The following is a 21,866-nucleotide window of genomic DNA, read 5'->3' as shown; positions in this document are numbered from 1 at the left end:
TGTCTTTCGCAGGACACTTAAAGGCATGCCTGAAAGTGGACAAGAAGATTGGCTTCCTTGCCTTCCCGTCTACTTAATCTAAATCTTCAACCACCGGGCGTAAGCCTGGATACGACGACGATTTACCTATGCGACATAGCCAACGCTCAATCAAATATCTTTATTCCCACTAATAATACAGTGCCTATATTGTAATTCTTATCTCAACAACTCAGCGTTCTGCCATTGCTTTAATGATGGTGTTCACAAAAAAAACAGAAAAAATTTATCTGAAATTATCAGTAAATTACGACAATTATGTTATTGTTCTTGAACAAACACGACTAATTTGACAAGCTTGATGGATTTCACAGTATGCACATTTTTACTACCAATAACGCTTAAGATTACTGATAAATTTTCAAGCATTTTGCGTTTTTTGGAATTTTTTCAATTATTGCTGACTTTGCTGTAAACAGCCCGTAGAAAGCAAAATACAAAGTTTGGAATTTTTTATGGTATTTTCATTTGATTTAATTATTTTGCCTACTGCACGTAAGCGGTAGTGTAACTCAATTGATAAAAGCATCCAACTGATATCTAAAGGTATAATTAAAAGCACGGCGGTTACCTCAGTGGTTTGATTCTGGATCAAGAGGTTGAAGATTCGATACCTACTGCCGCTGTTGCGATTCTATTCATGCATAACTTACAAAAAGTTTTGTCCCTTCACAGTATATTATGTTCGATTTTTCGTCATGTTGATGAAAACAGTTCGTGCTGCATGGGATGGGGCAGCGCAAATCAAGAAAAAAAAAAAATTTATCGTTATCGGACATTATCGGCGATAATTTATCGTTTATCGTTATCGCTTAACTTTTTTTTGATTTATCGTTTATCGTTATCGCTTTAGGCATTTTTCGTTTATCGATTATCGATTATCGCTTATCGTTATCGTTATCGTTATCGCACCCGGTGGCGCGCCCCCCTGGTATGGACCTTCCTCGGCCGACTTGGGTCAAGCTCAACAGAATCCGAACCGGAGTCGGTCGCTTCCATTCCAACATGCACAAGTGGGGTCTGGCTCCCTCATCGGCCTGCGAATGCGGCGTGGAGGAACAAACTGCTGACCATGTCGTTCTCGAATGTCCCATCTACAAGGCACCAAATGGAACGCATGGTATAGCAACGCTGGACGAAGCTACACTCACCTGGCTCTCCACCACCTGCCCTGAAATTTGATCTAGTCTCAAACGAAAGAAGAAGAAGAAGAAGAATTGCTTAACTGAAAAATGAGTTATCGCGCCCAACACTGATCTTGAGTTAGGTGCACAAATGCCTGCAGTTAGCATGCTTCCTTGATTACTGCTGCACTCCTTTTGTCACGTGTACTCCGCGAGGCAGTACTCTGTTTTATTCGTATCATTTCATTCTGGCAGGCTGGCGAACAACAGCTTCTTTTGTTCTAGTTCTAGTGTTGAGTTTAACAATCTTACGTTGTGTATTTTGTTGCAGAAATTGCGATTCGATCATTTTTCTTTTGTTAATACATTCAAGAAAAATAACCGTCTTTGTTCATGATCGAATCGCAATAGGATAAGGTTAATTTAAAGAAATTTGTGGAATGGTGGTGATAACATGCGCCTTTCCCAACTGTAATTTTGAAACAGCCGACGTGCCCGAAGCGGTTGCTTGTGTGGTGCTGCAAAGTCACACGTACAGTCATGCTGCTACGACGCGCAACGCTCCAGCGCCCGTAAACCTTGGCCCGAAGCTAAATCGACCTACTGTAGATATTGGAGTTTCTCCAGAAGAATGGAGCGTGTTCACCAGAAGATGGAAGGCTTTTAAAGAAGGTTGCAGCATTCCTGATGAAGCAGCTTCAGTCCAGTTATTTCAATGTACCGGCCAAGCCCTAGGGGACAGCCTTCTCCAAGCTGACGCTGAGACAGTGAGCAAACCTGTAGATGAACTTTTGCTTGCAATGCGACAACTGGCCGTTATACCTGTCGCCACAGGGGTGTTACGGTCGGAGTTTATGGCGATGCACCAAATGCGCGACGAAAAATTTCGCGCTTTTGCAGCTCGTGCTCGAGGAAAAGCGGATATATGTGCGTTCACTACGAAATGTTCCTGCGGGCTGAAAGTTAGTTATACAGATCACATGATCCGCGACACACTACTCAGTGGAATTTCGGACAGTGAGATTCGTCGCGAAATGATGGGAATGGACAAAGTATTGTCGATTCCCATCAACGATATCATCGCCCTTGTCGAGATTAAAGAAATGGCTCGCAATGCGGTACCATCTCATGACGTTTCGGCAGTGTCGACGTTCAAGCGCAAGAAAAGCCAAAGCCCTATTCCAAGAGACCGTGGACACACCCAGGCAGCACCTTCCTCTCCCAATTGGTCACAAAAAACTCACTGCCCTAAATGCAATAGATTATTCAATCGTTACAGAGAAGGCCCCAGAGGTTGGAACACTACGCCTTATTCCCTTTGTCTCGAATGCTTTCGGTCATCTCGTCATAAAAACAAATGGGGCGCTCCTCCTAAAGATGCATCAGTCGGAGCACTCTGTGTAGCACCTACTGTACCTCAAATAGGCACATTTGCCTCAACACAAACTGACATCGCAGCCCGAGACCCAATGTTCTCAACAATTCGTGGTCCTCACCACACATTCCAAAAAGGGCATTGGACACCATCCCGCATGCGAGAACATCCCACAGTTCGGGTAGACATATCTATGGATGACTCATGTCATCAAGGCAGGTACACTAGCGTGATAGCACAAGTAACAGCAATCGCAGATACTGGTGCCCAAATAAATGTATGGTCACTGAAGAACTTTGTGCAATCCGGCTTTGGACAAGAGACCCTTGTACCCGCACCAAACCTAATAGCTGCAAATCGCTCTACTATTTCCATTACAGGAGCATTTCGTGCCATCATTCGGGGTACAGCGCACGGCTGCAATGTTGAACGTCGGTGCATGATTTACATCAGTCCAGACGTTGACAAGTTATACCTATCTCATGACACACTATTGCATTTAGGTGCCCTATCCCCGAAGTTCCCAACTCTAGGGGAACATCAGATCAAGCAAGAAATGGCGCACAATCTTATCGAACCAGAAATCAACGTCGTCAGACTTGTCAACGGTGGATGCACAGTACCCAGCAAGCAACTGGAGTCGTGCACTTGCCCTCAACGTGGTGCAGTTCCAGCTCCCCCAACCAAGCTTCCGTTCCCATGCACACCTGAAAACAATGACAAGATGGCAAACTGGCTACTCCAGAGGTACGCCGCATCCACTTTCAACACTTGCCCGCACCGCGCGCTACATTGTATGGCTGGTCCTCCCATAGAAATACATGTTGACCCCAACGCGAAACCAGTGGCCGTTCATACACCAGCGTCTATCCCCTTGCATTGGCAAGAAAAAGTACACGCTGATCTCCTCCGCGACGAGGCTCTGGGAATCCTTGAAAAAGTCCCCCACGGCGAACCCACCACATGGTGTCATCGCATGGTTATCACACGCAAAAATGATGGCTCACCACGCCGTGCTGTCGACCTGTCCCCCTTAAACAAATTCTGCCAGAGAGAAACCTTCGCCTCCGAAGCTCCATTCCAGCTGTCCCGTCGTGTCCCCGGAAACACTTGGAAATCGGTGACTGACGCATGGAACGGCTATCACAGTGTTCCACTGCGTCCTTCTGATCGGCATCTCACAACTTTCATCACTCCCTTTGGAAGATGGCGCTACACTAGGGCACCGCAAGGATTCCTATCCTCTGGGGATGGCTACAATCGCCGTTTCAATACCATATTAACCGATTTTGTGCGCAAAGAACGCTGTGTCGACGACACAGTGTTCTATGATAGCCAACTGGAGGAACATTGGTGGCGAACCATAAAATTCCTCACTTTAGTGGGACGGGCGGGCATTGTCCTTAACCCGGACAAGTTTCAATTTGCCCAACGCACCGTAGATTTCGCTGGATTCCGTATCTCAGAAGCAATGGTCGAGCCCCTCCCTAAATACTTGCTCGCCATCCAAGAATTTCCAGTCCCGAATAATATCACAGACATACGCAGCTGGTTCGGATTAATCAACCAAGTAGGAAACTATGCTCAACTGCGTGACCTAATGGCACCGTTCAAGCCGTTCCTTAGCCCAAAGCATAAGTTCGAATGGTCTCAGGAGCTGGATTCCGCATTTGCCGCCTCCAAATCGGCAATCGTTGATGCTATTCGCCACGGGGTAGAAATCTTTGACCCCTGCCGTCGAACATGTTTGCGCCCTGACTGGTCCAACAAAGGCATCGGATATTTCCTTCTCCAAAAACATTGCGTATGTGCTTCCACTATACCGGACTGCTGCTCATCAGGTTGGAAAGTGACTCTTGCAGGATCCCGATTCCTCTCATCGGCCGAACGACGTTATGCTCCCATAGAAGGCGAAGCCCTAGCAGTTGCGTGGGGCCTAGAACAGACAAAGTATTTTACGCAAGGCTGTGATAATTTGGTTATTGTAACGGATCATAAGCCATTGGTAAAAATATTCGGTGACCGTACGTTGGACGAAATCACTAACACTCGCCTGTTTCGTTTAAAACAGCGTACACTAATGTGGCGCTTTGATATCGCACACTTACCTGGCACAACCAACTGCGCAGCCGATGCTGCCTCACGTCACCCAGTATCATGCGATCTCATTGCTGTAGCGTCGTGTGCAGAAAATAATGTAGCAGAAATGGCGCTGGTTACTGCCATACAGGCAGATGCCGCCCATGCCTTTTGCTTGCAATGGCCTGAAATCGTTCGGGAAACAGCCGCCGATCCAAACCTTAGCAAGTTAATGGTAGCTATTGAAACGGGATTCACCTTTCCCAACACCGGCGACATTCGCCCATATCTCCCCTATCGTGACGGGTTCTTTGTTGAAGACGACGTTATTCTATATCATGATCGTATTGTTGTACCACCATCGCTTAGGCCTAGAGTACTCTCAACGTTGCATGCTGGTCATCAAGGTGTGTCTGCCATGGAACGCCGGGCACGTGCTATAGTATTTTGGCCCGGTATGACTAATGATATCCATGCTATTCGTGACTCGTGTACTTCATGTAATCGTAATGCTCCATCTCAAGCAGCTCCTCCCCCGACGCCATGTGATCCCCCAGCTACACCATTTGAGAAAATTTTTGCAGATTATTTTGACTATGGGGGCCGTCACTTTTTGGTCATTGGGGACAGATTCTCTGGGTGGTCGGATGTATTTGCCACGCCATCAGGATCGAGTGCCGCAGGAGCAGCTGCTTTGACTCAACTCTTGCGCTCGTACTTTGCCACGTTTGGTGTTCCTGAAGAAATATCTACAGATGGGGGTCCCGAATTTACGGCTGCCGTCACTGAACTCTTTCTTAAAAATTGGGGTGTGCAGCACCGCATATCGTCATCTTACTTCCCTCAATCTAATGGTCGAGCTGAGGTGGCTGTCAAAACTGTAAAACGCTTGCTCATGACTAATGTGAGCCCAAACGGAGACCTGAACAACGATTCCTTCTTACGTGCATTGTTACAGTTGCGAAACACACCTGATCCTGACTGTGACATCTCTCCAGCAGAGATCGTGTTCGGTCACCCTCTGCGCGACGCATTCGGTTTTGCAAACCGCCTAGTCAAGTTCTCCAATCGTCACATTCGTCGTACATGGCGGGATACATGGAAGGCAAAGGAAGACGCCCTTCGCCTGCGAGCTGGTCGAACCGATAAGGCGCTGTCTCAGCATACTCGTCCTTTACGTACCTTACAATGTGGAAAACGCGTATTTATCCAAAACCAAAACGGCAACTATCCTCGAAAATGGGACAAAGTGGGAATGGTTGTCGAAACGTTGCCGCATGACAAATATGTAGTGAAAGTTGACGGGTCGGGCAGAATCACAAAACGGAATCGACGTTTCTTGCGAGTAATTCCACATACTAAAGCATGTGCCGATCCCATCCCTCCTCAACCAAACATCATTGCTCACCCACAGAGCCTCCCATCATCTTCTTTTGCCCAGCCTCCTGAAACGGACTACTGCCCTCCCCACCCTCCGCATCACGAAATAGGCCCTAGCCCAGAAATTGGAGAATCTCCGATGTTGCTTCTCGATGCAGATCACAGTCCGCCCGCACTCACCTGCCCGACACCAGCCTCAAGCCCGAAGCTTTGTGAGCCACAGCACTCACCTGAACCTCCAAAGCAGCCGCTACCTTTCGATTCAGTGGAACCAACCGAACCTACAAGTGGAGTCCCTCACATTGAAAAATCGCCTGTTTTGCGCCGTTCCACGCGGTCCCGACGGCCGGCATTGGATTTAGACGCATCCTCTGGTCAATGGGTAATCAAGGGGTCGAGCTCGTAAGTCTACAGTTTCGCCTTACGAGCTGGGGGGGATGCACAAATGCCTGCAGTTAGCATGCTTCCTTGATTACTGCTGCACTCCTTTTGTCACGTGTACTCCGCGAGGCAGTACTCTGTTTTATTCGTATCATTTCATTCTGGCAGGCTAGCGAACAACAGCTTCTTTTGTTCTAGTTCTAGTGTTGAGTTTAACAATCTTACGTTGTGTATTTTGTTGCAGAAATTGCGATTCGATCATTTTTCTTTTGTTAATACATTCAAGAAAAATAACCGTCTTTGTTCATTAGGGTCCTTTTCAGTGGAGACCATTTCGAAGGGTTATGCACCGTAGCCAGGTCGTCTGCATGGGCATACAGCTTAGATGTTGTTGGTGGAAGGTCATGGATGTAGGCTAAACATTAAAAAGGAGTGGAGCCAGGACGGATACCTCGGGAACACCGTATTGAGGCGTCTTGGCCTGCTTCTTCGTCCGCGTCCGGTAGTGAGGGTGAAACTGTGGTTGTAGCAGGCCCGTAGCCAGCCGGGGGCTAAAGGGGGCCTCGCCCCCCTTGAAAAAAATTTCGCCCTCCTGGCAAAATCCCAACATTCTCGAGCAACAGCTACAATTGTAATGATTCAATTTTTTCGGCCTCCCCTAAAAAAATTCCCCCCCCCCTTGCTCTGCAGTCTGGCTACGGCCCTGGGTTGTAGACAAGCTCCATAATCATTCTGACCATGTGCCAGTCGGGAAGAAGGTGAAGAAGTTTGCAGGCGAGGCCGCGGTCCCACACTGTGTCATCGGCCTACTCATATGCTGCAGTGAGATCAATGAACACGGCACCAGCCGTTTTCTTTTCCTCACAACAATCCTCTATGTCTTGCCCTTTGCGAGTGACCTGTTCTACAGTTGATATTACAGTTGCAATTACTCGGCTAGATGTTGAAGCAGGTGTCAAACAACAACAACAACAACAACCGTATTGACTGATGATCCAGCTTCTGCAGATGGCGCACACCGCTTAGCACTCGATAGACAGCGCAATTAAAGTGTGGTCTCAGCTTTGCTTCTTGTTCAATCAATCAATGTTTTATTTGTCAGTAACATGAACATAGGTAGGCCTACATGTTTGAAATATGCAAGCAATATACACAATGCAAAAGTTACACACGTTTCCATCCCGACAGGGAGACAACGAGATGACAATACGGTCTACGAGTCGATTGCCACCCTACGGAAATGACGGCTTTGCCATTTAAAATAAGCTTACAAGAGAAAAAAAAACGTTAAAACGTTCCTGCGCTTCAACGTAGACCTACGCACCAAAAAAACAACATATTTAAGATAACGTAGGCCTAAACACAAAATTCCAAGAAGCAAGCAGAGATTAATGAAGTTTCCGACTGAACATGTTAGGCTATATTGCATATGAAACGGACAAGTTGGTTTCCATAATATATCACTTACGATGCACTGTAGCTTTGTAAAATTGTTTGTTTGTTTGTTCATAAAACAAGTAAAAACAAAAACAATTTTAAATCCGATATCAAAGCTCTGCTTAAAAGCCTCGGCGATTCTTTAATGTTGAAGATGTTGATGTCCTCACCACGTGAGGGGTGTATTTGTGATGAAACTCTGAAAATCAATCCGTCACGCTTGGCCTAATTTGTTTGTACAAGAACAGCCGGTAAATTTGAGAGTACGAAAATGAATCTGCTGGAATGAGATTGTTTGTTGTGCCTGCTTCTTTGCTTGCATGGATTAAATGTCTCTACAACAAAACGGAAAGTATAGTCACGATATTCTTGCAACAAGATGTAATATCCGATCAAACAATTACAGTTGTCAGTTCAGTTGTTTTTTTATTTCTGACCATCATATCAAAACAATACACATCAACATAGCAAAGGTCAAGAAAAAGGTAGAAGCGACAAAACGCGAACGTTGCCTATCTGTACTCTCTGTCTTTACATCAGCTTCAGGGTACTTCATGTTGCTTTAATTTATGGGTTTGGTTTTGAATCTTTATCCTTGGACTGAGAAAGCCTTGATAGGTTATTCTTGGTAGTTTCGCATATTTGTATAAGCTTTTGACACATGACCGGTTAGGGTACCAAGATTGACTGAGTAAAATTTTTCGATTGTTAAAGTGTTGTTACCGAGGAATTATTCTATCCATTACCGGTACATGGCATTAGGTATCACTGAATGGAGAGCAGTTCTTAGAATGCGTTGCTCAAGCGCACACCCGAGATTTTAACCAGCGCCGCTTAATCTTAAAACTTCTTCATTCACGCTTTTATGTGCTAACCAACTGAGCTATTGGGGGAGATATGTACAAATGCAACTTTTAGTCTTAAATAGAATAAATATGCCTAAAATTTAAACAGATAGCTGAGTATAGTTTAGTCCCTAAGTAGGCCTAACCTTGGGCTATTGTTAGAGCAAATGTTTTGACTAGGCTTATCCTGTTATTTGGTTATCAAAGTAGAATGTATTTAATTCATTAACCTATTTACTGGAGTTTGTTTGTTGATTTTATCCACGTTTTGACATAGTTTTAAAGGCAAACTATGCCACGAAGGAAGGCTCTCAAGGTTGTTGTTGATATTCATTTACATGCGGTAAGTTAATCTTTGTTGAATAATATATCTGGTGTTATTGCATAGCCTATGCTAATGAAATGAATAAATATCTTTTCCAGCAGATGTTTATCAGTATCATGAGTTGATCAATATTAATTTTTACTTTGCACTATTGGTTAGCGATGCAGAAGGTGACTCAATGACCTATTTCTTTCGTTTTGCTTGTAATTTAAAGTTTGCCAGTGGCTGTAGCTACATAGTCACAGTACATCATGTAAGCATTGCATTAACAGCATTTTTTTCATAATGTAAGGTAGAGCTTGACCGATATATCGATCAGCCGATATCAGGAGTAGTCGATATATTGTATCGGCTATTTTTCGCAGTCTTTGTGTGAATACCAGCAGAAACTCCTGCCGTGTTGGACTGATTTACATTGATAAAAGATGTTCTCTTCTTGGCATGAATGCTGAGAAACTATGTTTTTTGAACTACAATTTGAAACTGTTGAACTTTGATAATTGAATTGAACTCAAAACAGTATTGCATTTGGTTGTTTCTTTTTTGTTTGGTCACTTTCATCTTTTTGGGATTAGTGTTAAGAATGATTTTCCATTACAGCAACCAATGCATAAACTTTCTTGGACTGGTTTGTTGCTTATTAATTTTGTTGGTAACAAAATTTTTGTAGTTGATATATATCGGTTGAAATATATCGGTATCGGCCTAAAAATTTCAAAAGTATCGGCATCGGCCTGAAAAAGTGATATTGATCGAGCTTTAATGTAAGGTCACACATGCGCTATAAACATGTGAACTCTTCACCAATGAAAGAAAAAATAGCAAAACACAATGCTAAAACATAAAGTGATATCATTTCTCAGAAATCATTATTCTTAATTTACACAATCCCCAACCCTACTTGTTGACAGTGAAAATGTGGTGCACTTGATTTCCCTAAATTATGCTAGTAAATAATTTCACTAAAAAAAATTGATTGAGTGAACTGAACTAAACAGTTGTGTAGAAAAGGGTTGCATCCAATTTCTTCCAACAAACTTAGCCAGTGGTGACATCTCCTTTTGGCAAACAAAATTCACCTAAAGAAATTCTTACATTCCAAAACAATTGAACAATTACTTGTATATATGTATAATTGAAAAAACATAAAAAGAATAATTAATTGGGCTTGTGCTTATTGTGACAACATAGAAGTACAATTAAAAATGCAATGCAAAAGACAGCTGAAAACACCAAAAAACACTAGGATCATTAAATGAGCTGCTTCAAATTTCAATCAAGTTTGCCAAAAAAGTGCTTCCGAAGTTTGTTGAATTGAAGTCCTATGAAATTTTGCACTCATACATCACAAAGGACCATAAAAAGTGACACAGAAAGTGAGGATTTATGAAGCCGTTAAAGGCAACTTTTTCATTGCCTAAGAGTTAGCAAAAAACAACAACTTTATGCTCAAGCGTCTAGGCCTCTAGGGGGTCATAGCCTTAGAGGCAATAGCTACCACATATCATAAAGTAGCGACTTTTAAAATTCAAATTTCAATATAAGTAATTGTGAAGGTAAGAAAAAAAGTGCAGCCAACTTATAAATGTATTCTCGAGTTTACTATTCATTTCAATTTACTTGTCAGTTTTAAATTGCTGGTTGATACCAACTTAAATGTTCAACAGAAAATAAACTATTGGTCTGTCATTGTAATGTAAAAAGAGCTGCTGCAATTATTAATTCCATGATTAACTTTGTTGTTTTTGTTAGATAACTTGTCCAGGAGTGTTTTTGCAAGAGCAGCAAGATGTATTTATGTACATTGAATTGCTTGGTCAACGTAAAAGAACACAATCAATTCCACCAGTGTTTCCATTTTTGTTTCATGAAAAGGTATGCAAAGTTTGTTTCTAAGGTTTTGTTTTGTAAGTTTCCCACCACATTGCAACATGTAAAGAAAGCTGCGCTTCGGATCATGCTCCCTTAATCCTACAAGGCTCTATTGTTTTCTTATGTCTGACATGACCTCTCAGGTATTATGTCATCATCTTTGTGTTGTTTTGTCACAAAAAGTGCAACAGCAAATGTATGTTTCAGCTTCGGTTTGATAAAGTTTTCAGCCATTGCACTGATCCTGTTCAAATTGCTTCAGCACTAAGTGGAGAAACTGTTCGCCTTGAGCTTGTTCAATTGAGCTACCCGGGTAAGGTTTTTTACTGACAATACAAAGAAAGATAAATTAGTGCTGCAACTGCATTTTCTTATCTAGGCTACTGTATTTATATTGATTTTTAAAGCACAAACCCTTTATTTTGCATAATCTTACACTTTTATACAGAGATTTATTTACGCAAGACAACTAAAGTCAATTTTTGAAGGTGTTTTTTTTTTGCTTGCAAATAGGTATCAAAGTTGTTTTTGTTGCTCAAGAAATGTCCTTTTAAAACAAGCTGTATTGGTCAAAACTTTTTATCAAACTTCATCAAATCCTTCTAATGTTGCTATATTGAAATAAGTTTGTTTTTTTTCAAAAACAAAAAATAGTTTGATCCAGAAATGCGTAACTGTTGTGCAATTGTAGTCTTCATTGATCTATTGACACTAAAATGTCAAGAACAACTTCTCTATACTTTGGTACATTACCTTTCAAAAACGTTTTAACTTTTAATCAAAACGGTTACATCAATTTATTTCAAATGCATTATATCAACAAGTTATTAGATCAAACAAACTGCAACAAAACAGTAACCTTAAAAGTAAGTTACAATGCCCCAATTATTATATATACTGTATTTGATATAAAACTGTCAATTGTTATTTATTTGCGTCAGACAAAGCTGTCCATATCCAAAACAACGAAATAATACACAAACTGCAAAGGTCACAGAGAGCCAGTTTGGATGCCGTCGGTTTAAAAGCTCACTAAATAGGCTATCTACTGTTACAAATTTACATACAATGAGCGATACAATGTAGAAGAGTTGACATAATATTGTCAATAACCTATAATACTTAAAATAATTGTTAGTACACTGAACAATGAACATAATCAACATATAATCATGTTACTTTCACTATCTGTAGCTGGGGAACATCTTGCTACATATGAAGATAATGCCAGAGATTTTTTGTTCCCCACCCCCCGTGCCTGCCCTGCCTACCCTGGTGTGGATCGAGAAGTGTTGTTACAACGAGCCTCTTGTTTTTGTGGTATTGCTCCAAAACTGGAATTTTCTTCAAGAACTATTATAAAAGAGGTAACGCGTTTACAAACGTTTGGATTTTCTGTTGATTAGTTTTTAAACTTTTGCAGTAACGTTTTGATCGTGCAAGTATTTTGCACTGAATGAAAAAGATGTAAAATGTTGGGTATTCTTTCATATATTTTGAGCTTTTAAATATTCCTGTTGCAGAAACCTCAGTTAACGTAAACAGACAGTTGCGTTCGTATCGTCAGTACTTGCAGTTTCATGTTTGCTTGGCCAAGTTATAATCTACAATAGAAATACAGGCATTCTTATGCACAATCATTATTCTCTTGCTAAGGTGACTTCGCTAAATAGCGGGATTTCCTCTTCTCGGAGAAAGAAGGAGAAACATAGTTCTGAAAAGGGTCAAAACGTTTATCAACCTTGTTGTTCTTCATACAAACCAAGTGCGGTAAGATTGCAACAATAAAGGTTGTTAATTCTATTGTTTGTTTTGCTTTAGTGTTTCCTTTCAAGGCATCCTATCTTTCAACGAACTGCACTGATTTGGATGAGATTACTAAATACAACGCGTTTTGTGTCAAGTAACAAATAACTTCCAAAAAAATCATAAATTACGACTAATTCTGAGTAGTGTTTCTTTTATAAAATTACCGTGAGTGGTAAATTTCATATCAGAAGAACACATTTAAATGCGATTCCATAGTGCTGTATGTCTTTGGATCGATGTCTGCTGCGGCTGTCCATTTAGTTGTTGTTTTAAATTATATTAGCCAACGGTTTATTATCTGCTGAACTAAACTTTAATTCCAGACTGAATGCTGTGCACCCAATGCGCCCAACAGCCGCCCTGCATCAAGCAAAAAGAAAACTAAACAAAAATCGTCGTCGTCCACAAGGAGCGGTAGAGTGCAAGTCCGAGCGGCAAGCTTGAACCGAGGTGCAAGTTCTGTATTAAGTTGAACCGAAATCTGTTGTTGAAAGATGTCAGTCGCTCGACTAGCGTTGACCGTCGGTGGCTTTTACTTTTCAAGTCAATGCTGCTTTAATTCTGTTGAAGCAGAACTGACTGAAGAACTATTCAGCTACGACGTTTTTAGTCCAATATCTTTTCTGAAACGACCAGGACAGTGATACTGATATGTATGCAATAGATTGAGTTTCGTTCTTAACAGTATGATCGTTGTTTGCTTCAATGCAGATACAAACGACCTTTTTTAGCTTGATACGAGGCTTCGCTGTGGTAGTAGCAGTTTTCACTAACTTTCGGAACACAATTCCCTATAGCCTATGGTCATGTGCTATGACGAATGCGTGATACCTTTGATATGATATTGTGGTATCCTGTGATATCTATGTTGGTCGTTAGAGGCTGTGTATAATGGATGACGTGTGTTATTGCAACCAAATGTTTTATACTGTTAAAGCGGCAACATTTTTTATGACTTACCAGACTTGGTGAAGTGTCATTTAAGGACAAGACGATATTGCGTGGTCTTCTTTGCATAGGTTTTGTAGAATAAGACCAACTTATTAATTCTAGTGAATAAAAAAATAACAGTTAACCTCTCAAGTACATGTAGCTCCACACAGAGTGAAATTTACATGCCTTTTGACTCTTTTTTGTTTCTTTAAAAGTATTATTGACTCAAAAAGAATGTCTAAAAAGACATTACGAAAAGTAACTACGGACAAAGGCCAGTGTTTCGATCTTCAGATCTCTTCAGCGTAGTAAAGTGAAAGTAGAAAGTTGTCTTGAAGCGTTGGTTGAGGTGATGATTTGAAACTTGAGTGATTGTTGTGAGACAATGAGACTGGATTTAAGTTTTAAATTTGGACCTCAGCGAAACGTTTGGCTTGATGCCAAACTGGACCTCAGCGATTGGCCCATGATCCTTCTCTTGTATCATGGGCCAATCCTATAGATGTTTGCTGGTACACCCCTTCATTTTCTTTGAAGTTTTATTAATTCTAGATTGTATTTCAAGTTTCCACTTTCATGAAAACTTTCAGGGTCAACTCACTGGGGATATGAGCAGCCGACTGTGGCCTCCCTTGCTCGTTCGCCATCCCCGTATACAAGGAGAAGAATGGCCGAGCTTTCCATCCATGATCGTTTTGATTCTGCTGCTGATGTGAAGCTTTTCAAAACAGAGTTGGATGATCGACCGGACTTTGCAATAAGGAAGGTAAGCTCTTGCAATATTTCTGTTTTGTCGTATCCAGGCAAACGCCTGGTGGTTGAAGATTTAGATTAAGTGTACGGGAAGCCAATCTTCGTGTTCACCTTCAGGCATGCCTTTTTTAAGCGTAAGTGTCGTGTCGAAAACACGACCGCTTGTTCTTAAACTGCGTCGAACCGGCGCCCTTTCGCCGACAGTGTTTCATTGAACTTGTAATTTGTTCTTTTTTATCTATTTTAAATTACGAGGAAATGTGAATGTATGCCATTCTTTCGAAAACGATAATTAATGTTTTGATAAATTGTCTCGCTCAGTTCCTTTATCCGAACATTAGAAATTGATCAAATTCGGTATAAAAACGACCCCAAAATGCTGTTTGTCGCAAAATTTTCAACTTCATGAATTGAGCAACATCCCCCCCTGCGCAGGCATCAAGCAAGTACCTTCCTCATAGCAGAGCTTCATCACCGGCCCGACGAACGAGATCTTCCTCTCCAACTAATCGGAGTCGCTCATCGCCAAGAAGGCAACCGACTTGTGAGTTTCTGATACTGTTTCACTACATTGTAATGACATTCAGTTGACGTTTCGGAAACGTAAAGTTTAACTTGCGATGGTCAGTGAAGAACAAATTCTGAGGAAGCATTAATGAGGGATTCGACAAATGATGAGAATCAGGTCACAGTAATAATAATGTTGTGGTTTTATTTATTGTCCCTCTACAACTGCTAGTGTCTTTGCGCGACAGGGCTCATTTTTTAGTTTTATATCAGATTTACGATGTCATCGCATTATTACTCAACTTATACTCACTGTCACTGCGTTATGCAAGAAAGAGCACAATCGTACCGTTTTTAAAGTCTTCTGTATGACCCGACCTGGAATCGATTTGAGGCCTACCAGCGCTTGAGCTAAAGGCGAAACCGCTCGGCCACTGAGCTGGTTGAGAATCAGGTCACAGTAACACATAATTTAAACACAACTATTTGAGTTTAGAGTTGAAAAGGTTTACTGCACATAAACAAAACAGCACTACATTGTGAGAAGTGCTCTTCTTCATATTCTAGCGTGAAGCATAGAGTAAAATTGCATATGTGGAAGACAACGGAACGCTTTCATCGCTTTAAATCTGCACTGCAAATGAGAGTAGGTGGCCTGGCCAGGCTTCGTTACACTTTCGTCTGAGTGTTTCAGGTTTTTAGGAATTTACAAATGTAATTCTACCCCGCGTTCACTTGTGAGAGAAGACATCAGTGTAAGGAATCTGGATAGAATCAACCCCAACATCCGAGAAGCATGGCGAAAGGGCTACAAAAACTGACAAACCTCTGCTAACGAGGACAAACGCCCAGTTATCATTAGAGAAGGGACAAATGGACGGCGATGTTCACTTGTCCATTTCATGAAATATTTTTTTTGGCAATTTTATCAGCATTCTCAACCACACATGTTTTTTTCCTTTATCAGCTTTCTCACCCAGATACGATGAGCCAAGGACAAGAAGTGATAGGAGCGCCCACAAAACGACGGAACTGTTTAAAGGTTTTGAAAAGTTTTTATGTCTTGTACTTCATAATCATTTGAGATATTTCCCACAAAACAACGTATTCCCTTGTTGCTCGTCATTGCACAATGATTCATTTGTTTGCCCTCTTTTTTTTCATTTGGCCTTCGCAAATGATGGTAATCCATGAAACCTTTCAGTGTATAAGTAAATTTAATTGAACAAAATAAGCAGAAACCCAGCAGCATAACAATAACCATTACCCAACATCTTACAACCTTCCGTTGAACGTAACTGCCCCAGCAAGCTTGCAGTTTGTATGTAACAGTTGTTCTGTTTAGACAGTGATGATGAAAGTTCAGATGGAGACTTAGCCTTTATTGCGAGAAAAGCTTGCAACGTTGACGGATGCCCATCAGCCTTCGACAGATACTGCAATCTCAAGTCAGCTTACTATCGACCAATCACACCAGATTGTTGCCCACCTAGAAATGCAGATTTGCTCAGTTTAAACCAGAAGTTACATGGCGATGAAAAAATACGCAAGCGTATGGAGTTGGAAAGATATCGCAAAAGGACGGCCAGTTTAAGCGAAACGAAAGGCCGTAATACTGCTTCCGCTAGACGGCATGAAGGAGACATCTGTAAAAGATTTCCTTGCCGGGTCACGTTTAAAAGCAAGTATACAGTCTTGTTAGTTGAGAACATCTAAGGTAGTCAGTTGCTCGCTGATGTTAGCACAAACTACTACACAGTAACAAAGTCATTTCATTGTCATTCATTCTTCACTACGTTTTTGGATCATAATTTCATTTTAACAGACATTTCATAACTTTATAAAAGATATTCAAACTATAATATTTTTCATTAGGCTATATTGTGCATTATCTGTGATTTTCTTTTTTTTTTCGGGGGGGGGGGGGAGAATTTTGTGGGCGTGCTAGTTACAGGCATGTTTCTTGTTACCCAAACATCTATTTGTGCACGTTTTCAATCCTTCAAACTTTTTTCAGTTTATTGACTTGGTGGTATATCGCTTGTTGTAACTAATACTATTTTTTGTCTTGAACAAATTAATGACAAAAAATAATATGATGTGTAATCTTTGAAGGTGTTCGATTTGCATTTTCATTGATGGTGGTTGTTATTGGTCAACAGGCACCGACGAACTTTCGGTAGGGTCTTTGTCTAATCGCTGCCGAAACCAGTCTGGTAGCGCCCCCACGTCCGCAAGAAGCATTGCTGGATCGACCTCTCGGCCAACCACCCCTTGCTGTGACTTCTCTTCCTCTGGTCTTGACTTTGAACCCTTCAGCAGCAGGTGAGGCAACCTTTCTTTGACCGTCTGCAGACGTTGAATCAATGTAAAAATGATGGATTTTGCTACCTAGGTTACTTTCTACAGCGTCTCCCTGCCAAACATTCGCACTTGCCACCAGACATCTAACCACGCGTGAGAACGTGAAACCAGTTATTTATTAAAGGGATTGCGCTCTGGGCATTAACTCTTTGATGTTATTCATGAGCAAATAGTGCGAGAAAGGTTTACAGCTTTGGTTACGCACGCTAGACTCCAAGACCCATCCTTGTATAAACTACAACATAGTAAAGCAGGCAGAGATTTACCTGTTGTTTGATCTTCCATTACGGCTTCAGCCATATTTGTCCATGATTCACTTCAAATTTGTTGGTTTAAAATGTGTTTTATGGCACCATTGACGGCCTCGTGAAGTCTCGACATCTCACAGCGGAGGAAATAATTCTCCAAAGTTTTACATCTTATCTTAAGCGGATTAAACTTTGAAGGCATTGGCATATGTTGAAGCGAAACAGTTGGCGTGGATTAATTTCCATTCGGACTGTTAGAAGGATAATCCCAGCTAACAAGTTAGTCCTTCTTGCATTAATTCAACAGACGTTGAATCAATGTAAAAAAGGGCTAGTTTTGTAAGCTGGTATAACATTTAACATTGCACTTTATTTCAGTCTCCCTTCCTTTTCAAAACAGCGCATTTACAATGCCAGCTGTGTCGTGTTTTTGTTGAAAACTATTTGCTAGTGGACAGTGTGGCGTGTGAAAATTTCCACACCCGTCTACCAATTTAGCAATATTCACCATTTTTACGTTGTTTAACTGTCGCAAGTTGTTAAATCGACGTAAAATGGGCAACGTTTGCTTGCTGAGACCAACCTGATTAAAAATCAACACAAACTCCCCTCATTAGTTCCATGTGCACTTGCTTATCGCCTTTGCCCGATTAGTCCTTTTGTGCTCGATTAGCTACAATACATTCTTCGTTATCAAAGGAAAAGTGTTTTTGTGAACTCATTTGAATATATTGCATCGACATAACGCTGGATTTATTTCTTGTCGCTTGCCAAGCTAGAAAGCTCCGTGCGTTGCACATTGCAATGCGAGTAAAGAGGGTTTTTGTGCGCTGGATATTTACGGTCGAGAAGTATTCAGTTCAATTCCTTATTTTCAATTTCCCTTGCGATTGGTGCGTTGAACTTGTTTTCAACTTTGCACCAATGATTCATAATGGCTCAACTCCAACGTGGTCAAACTTTCGTTTACTAACATTGCTTTTGCTGAATTCCGCTTATGTTCAGGGGCCAGAGTTTGACGCCAGACTCGATATTGTTCCGGAAACCCCTCTGCGAACGTTTCAGCGCCGGCTCCTCTTCTCCTTATGAAAAGATTCGGGACCGAGTCCGAGATCTACTAACGTCACCGAGAGCGAGCCAAACTATTGTAAGAGCATTTCCTATTGAGTGATATTTCATGCGCGTTCGAAACCCGAAAAATCAATAACATCTTCTGTGGTTGTCACCTGGAGTGAGAAATTGCAACCTTAAAAATGATTGGTTGATTTCCAATTGCCCCCCCCAAAGAAGTTGAGTGAAGGAGTTCTCTTCAAATAAAGCGTAAGTGACCCGGTCCTCATTCCAAGTTAGCCTCATCCTCTGCCCTCTCCCTTGTTTAAGCTACTCCCGCCTTTGATCGATATGAAACGACTAAAATATTCATGATTTCTTAATCACATTAAACCCACCTTGACTTGTCGCCAACAGAAGGATTCAGAACGGAACGATCGATGGTGGAAACGACGCAACCGCTCGTCTTCGCCTCGACACTAACCAGGTAGGACGCACGCACTGAGGTTGGTACATCCCAGACAGCAAATCAACCGTTTTTTTTACATTGTTTCAACGTCTGCAGGTGGTTTTGATCCCAGTCAGCAAATCGGTCGTTTTTTGCAGACGTTGAATTAATGTAAAAAAAAATGATTTGCTGTCTGGGATCACACAACAATAAGTTGAAGTGCGATATGTTTGGAAGCAGTTCCTGCTGTTCAGCGTCGAACGCGTGTCTTTCATTTGTGTTTATAGCTACGATAAAGACGACCTTATCAAGGACAAGACATCTTTGCAGCTAATTGGGCGCACCATAAATGGAAGTCAAGTACCACCAGACTATTCGTTCGTACCCCACGCCAACACAGTCCCGTCGGCCTAACACTACGAAGACAGGCATGGATGCAACTCAGCCGTCTTCGCACGGGCGTCGGACTTTTCCGCTCAGCCATGCACCAATGGGGATTGGCCAGACCGCAGACTACATAATCAACGACTGTGCCGGCTTCAAGCCACCTAATGGAGTGGAAGGTCTTCGCGTTTTGGATGATGAAACCAAAGATTCCAGTGTAATCTGGAAACAACGTAAATCTGGGGTGGTAAAAGGATAAATCCTGGCCCCCAGAGGCTCACACGACGAAAAAGATCAAGAGATTGAAAACACTACAACAATGGACGTCAGCGGCGTACGCAATCCTTTTCGACCGACAGCCATACGTTTCTTTTTGTGTCAGGCTCAATAGTTTTATTTGTCATATTTCTTCAGATCAGATTGTTTTACTGAATGTAGCTAAAAATCCATACGGAAAATATTCATCTAGAAAATGTATCTGGAAAATATTTGTATTTTTCGAGTGTGTATTTTCCAATCGTTTTTTTTTTTTCTGTATTGGTATTTTCCAGTCGAAATATTTTCTCTATGCATTTTTTGTATGGATTTTTTGCTGATCACCGGTTTTGCTATACCTGGAAAGGATGTTTTGACTTTTTGCGTATTATTTCCAAGTAACTCGTTTCTTTTGTTTTCAAGGCAAAATTTTTTCCAAGTTTTCCGCCAGCATCGTGTGCTGATACCTGGTTGTTCACTGACGAAGATCTGCCAATTGGGGGAATCCACATGGCAAGTTGTACACCAGCATATAAAGAAGGTTAAATTCACTGTGTTGCCCGACTTTTACTGGAGGCATCTCATTTTGTTAGGAAGTCATTTGTCAACGTCAACTTTTCTATTACCCGATAGTTGCTGACATTTTAAAGTGCTATTGCACAGCAGCGTGACCAGTGACCACCATAACCCAAACACCATTTTTCTTTCAAAATTTTTCGATGCAAGTACACTAAAATATTCACATGTTCATTATTGCTTAAAGTTAACTAATCGCACCTTGCTGTGAAATTGACTTTTGACCACTACGTGGCATTGTAAGCTTAAATGTTAACTTTGATGAGAAGCCCGACATCTGCAGCGTGTCGTGTTCATTCAGTAATTGATTATCTTGTGGTGGTGTGTGCATTGTTCAAACTCTGTTTCTTGGGAGTTAAAAAACTGTGAACTTTCATACGAAAGCGCAACCATAGTACCAGGTGCTGACATGTGCAAATAAATACTTTTATTTTTATATTAGCGATACTTTGAAACATGTTCAATCACTTAGGTTTACATAGCTTTGTGTTGTTTTCATAATTTGCTGAAAAGTTTCTAAAATAAGTTAAAGTAACTTATGCCTCAAGATTACTTCAGATGTCGTGCAACGCGGTAACCGTTGTATTATATAAATGTGGTGTTTCAAATGTCGGCCTCAGTCATTGTTACGTCTTGACGACGCTCATTACTTCTATGAGCCGCAAAAGATTCCATCTCACCATGACAGTTTGCATTCAGTAGTTGAAATTTAACCTACATTTTCGGAAATCTTGTCATCCCTCGGGCTTCAGGCTACTATAACTTTCAGTTCACAAACTTATGCAGAAAACCGAAAGGCCGTTTTTGCAACAAACTAGCTATCGGATACGAATATACACTTTTCCTTTTAGAAGAAGTTAGAAAAAGTGCAAATTTTGCTCTCTAGGCGAAAAAATACTAATTTTATCTAACCTACCGACTTTTGAAGACGGCAAAATATCGCTCTTGATTTGGAGAATTGGTGTAATCTTGCTGCGTGGGTTATGTTCAAATGCTTGTTTTGTATCTTGTTTCAATTGCTATGTTTCCAACCAATAAATGACGTATTGGTTATTATATAAATATAGCTTCGTTTTATGGTTTTGTTAGTGTACTGTGTAGGTGTAAGCTTATTCGATAGCGGCAACTTTGTTACATATGTTATAAAGATTTATTTTTGTACACATTGTATTATGACTAGCGTGATGTGATAACGTATTTTAAGACTAAATAAAATATTACTTGTTGACAGTTGTGGCTGCAAAATTCTTTCGCGCATCTTCAAGAACTGCGTGTTCTTCCGCATTCATGTCGTCTTCAAGTTTCAAGTATTCCTCCGCGGTTATTAAATCAATAGCAGAATTTCAATCTTCAGCTTGTTGAGATTGGGATCACCACACATAACAACCCAGAAAGCAAATTAACCGATTTATTATTATTAACGTCTGCAGACGTCGAATCAATGTAAAAAACGGTTGATTTTTTGTCTAGGAATTATTTTATCGCAAATCAATTATGTTGGTGAGTATGGTGACGTTTGTAGACGTTGAATCAATAAAAAAAAGGATTTTGCCAAAAGAGGAGTAAAGATTTATCCAAGTTGACCAAAGTTGCTTATTTCCTTTGTTTCAACGTTGCCTACATTGCGCAGCTGGAAGATTGCTTCAGTCTGGCACAGCTGCAGGGTTGCCAGATTGGCCTTT

At 41.2% G+C, this 21,866-nt stretch overlaps 1 protein-coding gene across 2 annotated transcripts; it reads left to right on the top strand.

Annotated features, from left to right (window-relative positions):
* Positions 1 to 8,822: 8,822 nt before the first annotated feature.
* On the top strand, positions 8,823 to 21,408 carry LOC145778422 (spermatogenesis-associated protein 6-like). Of its 2 annotated transcripts, XM_082589902.1 has the most exons (14): positions 8,823 to 9,003; positions 10,738 to 10,860; positions 11,065 to 11,170; positions 12,052 to 12,224; positions 12,514 to 12,627; positions 12,990 to 13,116; positions 14,190 to 14,365; positions 14,788 to 14,896; positions 15,827 to 15,901; positions 16,205 to 16,540; positions 17,022 to 17,184; positions 18,477 to 18,618; positions 18,939 to 19,008; positions 20,032 to 21,408. In XM_082589902.1, the coding sequence occupies exons 1-13, from the start codon at positions 8,953 to 8,955 to the stop codon at positions 19,002 to 19,004; spliced, it is 1,761 nt and encodes a 586-aa protein (XP_082446028.1). In that variant the 5' UTR covers positions 8,823 to 8,952; the 3' UTR covers positions 19,005 to 19,008; positions 20,032 to 21,408. The 2 variants fall into 2 exon arrangements, with proteins under 2 accessions (XP_082446028.1, XP_082446029.1); XM_082589903.1 differs by lacking the exon at positions 16,205 to 16,540.
* The last annotated feature ends 458 nt before the right edge of the window (positions 21,409 to 21,866 follow it).

Source organism: Aplidium turbinatum, chromosome 10, assembly GCF_918807975.1.
Source record: "Aplidium turbinatum chromosome 10, kaAplTurb1.1, whole genome shotgun sequence".
Classification (NCBI taxonomy): Eukaryota; Metazoa; Chordata; class Ascidiacea; order Aplousobranchia; family Polyclinidae; genus Aplidium; species Aplidium turbinatum.
The sequence above is the reverse complement of the archived record's forward strand: the minus strand, read 5'-3'. Positions and strand labels throughout refer to the sequence as shown.